Consider the following 3,162-nt stretch of genomic DNA (forward strand, 5'->3'; position numbering starts at 1 on the left):
GCGTACTGTTAGCAGCACACGAAACAATTCGTTTTTACTTCAACATATGATTGTCGAAATTTCGCTTCATGGTAATGGTGGGCATGGTTTGTTCTCCTTCCTGTACGCAACATATGGGCCTCCTAATCATCGAGGCATGCCGTTGTTAGACTGCAATGAACTGAAGCACAAAAAATGCATGTTTATGGTCGCATTTCAGCGTTGATGCTTCAATGGTTGCTCTCCGAAAAGTGCGGGGCACCAGGCGCAGGAACGGTGCAGCTGGATAAAGTAGAACACCCAACTAAGCTCCTTTTATGTGCAAAAGATTTGTTCAGAGGCTTGCCTTTTGACTTGAAACAGAAGCTATAATAAACTAAAAAAACGAGTTATTGTAACTACAAAGAACTAGGCTGGTATTGGCTATGATACGCTTGCTTCCCGTGACTGGGGTTTAGAAATCGAATTTACTGGTGACTTTTTCTGCCGCAAAGACGCTGTGGCCAAATGTTCGAGGCTACTATTAACTGGTCGGTCTGTGCCGTTGGTGGAAATTATGCGTGAAAGCAAACATACCTCGTAATAGCTCTAAACGAACAGTGAATCAACACTGTGACTAAAATGTGTTGTAGTTGCGCTTATATCTTATACCTGACCTAACATTTATTAGGTCTACATCCACTAATTCAATGCATGTATAATGTGTGTACAATATGGTGCATGTGTGCGGGCGTACGTGTGCATAAACAAGGGATTCGATATTGACCGAGACGAGTGCTTCCAATGCAGATTATCGCGGCGACATGCCTGGTCGCTAGTGCCTACGCCGGGGATCTCGGCGGCGCCGGCGGCTCTCTCGGTCCTGTCGGTCCGGGGGGGCCAGGTCTTGGGGGAGCGGGTCTCAACGGAGGCGGTCCAGGTCTGGGTCCCGGACTCGGCGCCGGTGGAGACCTTGGAGGTCCCGGTGGCGGCCTCGGCGGAGCACTTGGGGGAGGCCTCGGTGGGGGCCTAGGAGGAGGTCTGGGCGGGGGTTTAGGAGGAGGTCTGGGTGGGGGCCTGGGCGCGGGCTTGGCTGGCTTTGCTGGCCCCGCCGTGACCACAGGCCCAGTATCTATAGGCGCCCCTGTGGCTGTGAGCCCCACGGTCTCCATCCCAGCTCCAGTAGCCACGCCTGTAGCCACCGTATCCTTTCTCAAGCAGCCCGTGGTGCATCTCAAGTACGTGACCAAGCCCGTGGTGAGCTACGTGCGACACCCAGTGGCCACCGTGCATCATGCCATCAGGCCAGTTGTGCATGTGACGCACGCTGTTGCGGCCCCTGCCATCGCGGCCACTCCGGCAGTGGCTGCCGCCCCCGTTGTTCTCGGGGCCCTGGGAGGCCCCGGGTTCCTGGGCGGCCTGGGCGGCCTGGGCGGCCTGGGCGGCCTGGGCGGACCTGGCTTCGGTGGTCTTGGTCTCGCGGGTGTTGGCCTTGGCGGCCCTGGTCCCGTGGGTGCATACCCAGGGGCAGCTGGACTCGTTGGCCTCGGAGGAGGACTTGGACTCGGCGCCGGCGGCTTGGGCTACGGAGGTGGACCTGGCGGCGTCGCCCCTGGGGTGGGGCACAAGGACAAGCCCTACAAAGCTTGATTACTATGATTGGAAGGATCGCAGATGAACTCGACGTGAGTTTGTGCCATCGCGAGGACCGGACTGTTGCTCAGCCTTCCGCCGGTTGTGCGAAATAGGCCCTATCGACCAGATGCGGTTCGAATAACACGTCTTTTTTTTTTGCGTGCGAGTGTGTAGTGTGAATGTGACTCATTAAACTTTCTGTGAGAGCGTTGAGGACACCGTGATATGTTATAATTTGTTATTTTTCTGATATACTTCAAGTATTCAGTTGGAGGGGAATACATAATGTTTTTGAAAAGACCATCCGGAATGCGAGGATATATATCGGTAAAAATGCGGAAATGCATGTCTCTTGTAGTGATAGGTTATGATAGGTTATGATCGAAATTAAAAGCCAAGAATGAAAGAAAGAGAAATACCGAAATGAAAGGGTGATGCACTGTTCTATAAATACAATGTACATTTCATTCTGTAAAAAATAAACCGCGATTTTGTGTGCGTGTGTGGTGAGTGATGTTGCATGTATGTTTCTATTCCCGCCCTCCAAGAAAACACCGCATCAATTTTTTACGAAGTAATGTCTAATCCTTGCATAAATTGCAGGAACGCAAAACTAATCATCCCAGTTGGGGAAAGCCTTGTATTTTGGTTATTGTGTATAATTTAGTTTTCGATGAAGGACGACGATGAAGCGGCCAAACAAAAAAATTCACAGCATATCCACGGGGTGAATGATGATGAGTGGGCGAAGCTCCTGAGGGGAAATCATCAGTAAAACCGTGACTCTTCAGTGAAAGTTCGCCCACTACATCTGTGTCCGAACGTAACGTCTAGAAAGTCTCGCTTAAACCGCGCGTCGGCACCTTGGGGCTGAGCTCGCCTGATGCGTTTTGCAGACGCCTCACGAGCTCTCACTGCATCGGGGTCTGCCTGACGATACGCGCGCTTTCTCGCCGCTTCCCGTTCTCTGACGTTTTGGAGATCCTCTTCGCTCCGCAGCCGTGCCGCTTCGCGTACGGCAGGGTCCTCGCGCCGTTGCCGTGACGCTTGGGCCTCTCGTTCTCGAACGCTGGGATCTTGGCGGCGTCGTCGCGCAGCCAGACGACACGCTTCGGCCTTCCGCTCTCGTACGGCAGGATCTTGGCGGCGGCGTCGCGCAGCTTCACGGAGCGCTTCTGCCTCGCGGGCTCGCACATCTGCAGCTTTATCCATCGGGCGACTCCGAGCGCGCGCCAACAGCGAACGGATTTTATTACAACGCTCCCCGCCATCTAGTAAACAATCCAAGAACTAAACTAGAGGTAGCCACGCCATCTAGTAAACAATCCAAGCGCATCTTTTCATCATATACAAGTACCGCCATCTAGTAAACAATCCAAGAACTAAACTAGAGGTAGCCACGCCATCTAGTAAACAATCCAAGAACTAAACTAGAGTTGGCTACATACATACGTCGAGGATGGACAGACCCACGCCTTAAGGAGCTTCGCCCCTAAAAGGCAGATGAATTACGCTTATAGGGCTCGTAACGCAAAAGATCGGGGCGTACACCTTTGAACCAATGCGTGA

At 52.7% G+C, this 3,162-nt stretch overlaps 1 protein-coding gene across 1 annotated transcript; it reads left to right on the forward strand.

Annotated features, from left to right (window-relative positions):
* The first annotated feature begins 762 nt into the window (after positions 1-762).
* LOC144160160 (uncharacterized) lies at positions 763-2,075 on the forward strand. The gene has a single exon (XM_077691759.1). It carries the CDS (start codon positions 763-765, stop codon positions 1,606-1,608), a length of 846 nt encoding a protein of 281 aa, XP_077547885.1. The 3' UTR covers positions 1,609-2,075.
* The last annotated feature ends 1,087 nt before the right edge of the window (positions 2,076-3,162 follow it).

Source organism: Haemaphysalis longicornis, unplaced genomic scaffold (assembly GCF_048455015.1).
Source record: "Haemaphysalis longicornis isolate Haplotype H1 unplaced genomic scaffold, Haemaphysalis longicornis Haplotype H1 scaffold_1, whole genome shotgun sequence".
NCBI classification, from domain to species: domain Eukaryota; kingdom Metazoa; phylum Arthropoda; class Arachnida; order Ixodida; family Ixodidae; genus Haemaphysalis; species Haemaphysalis longicornis.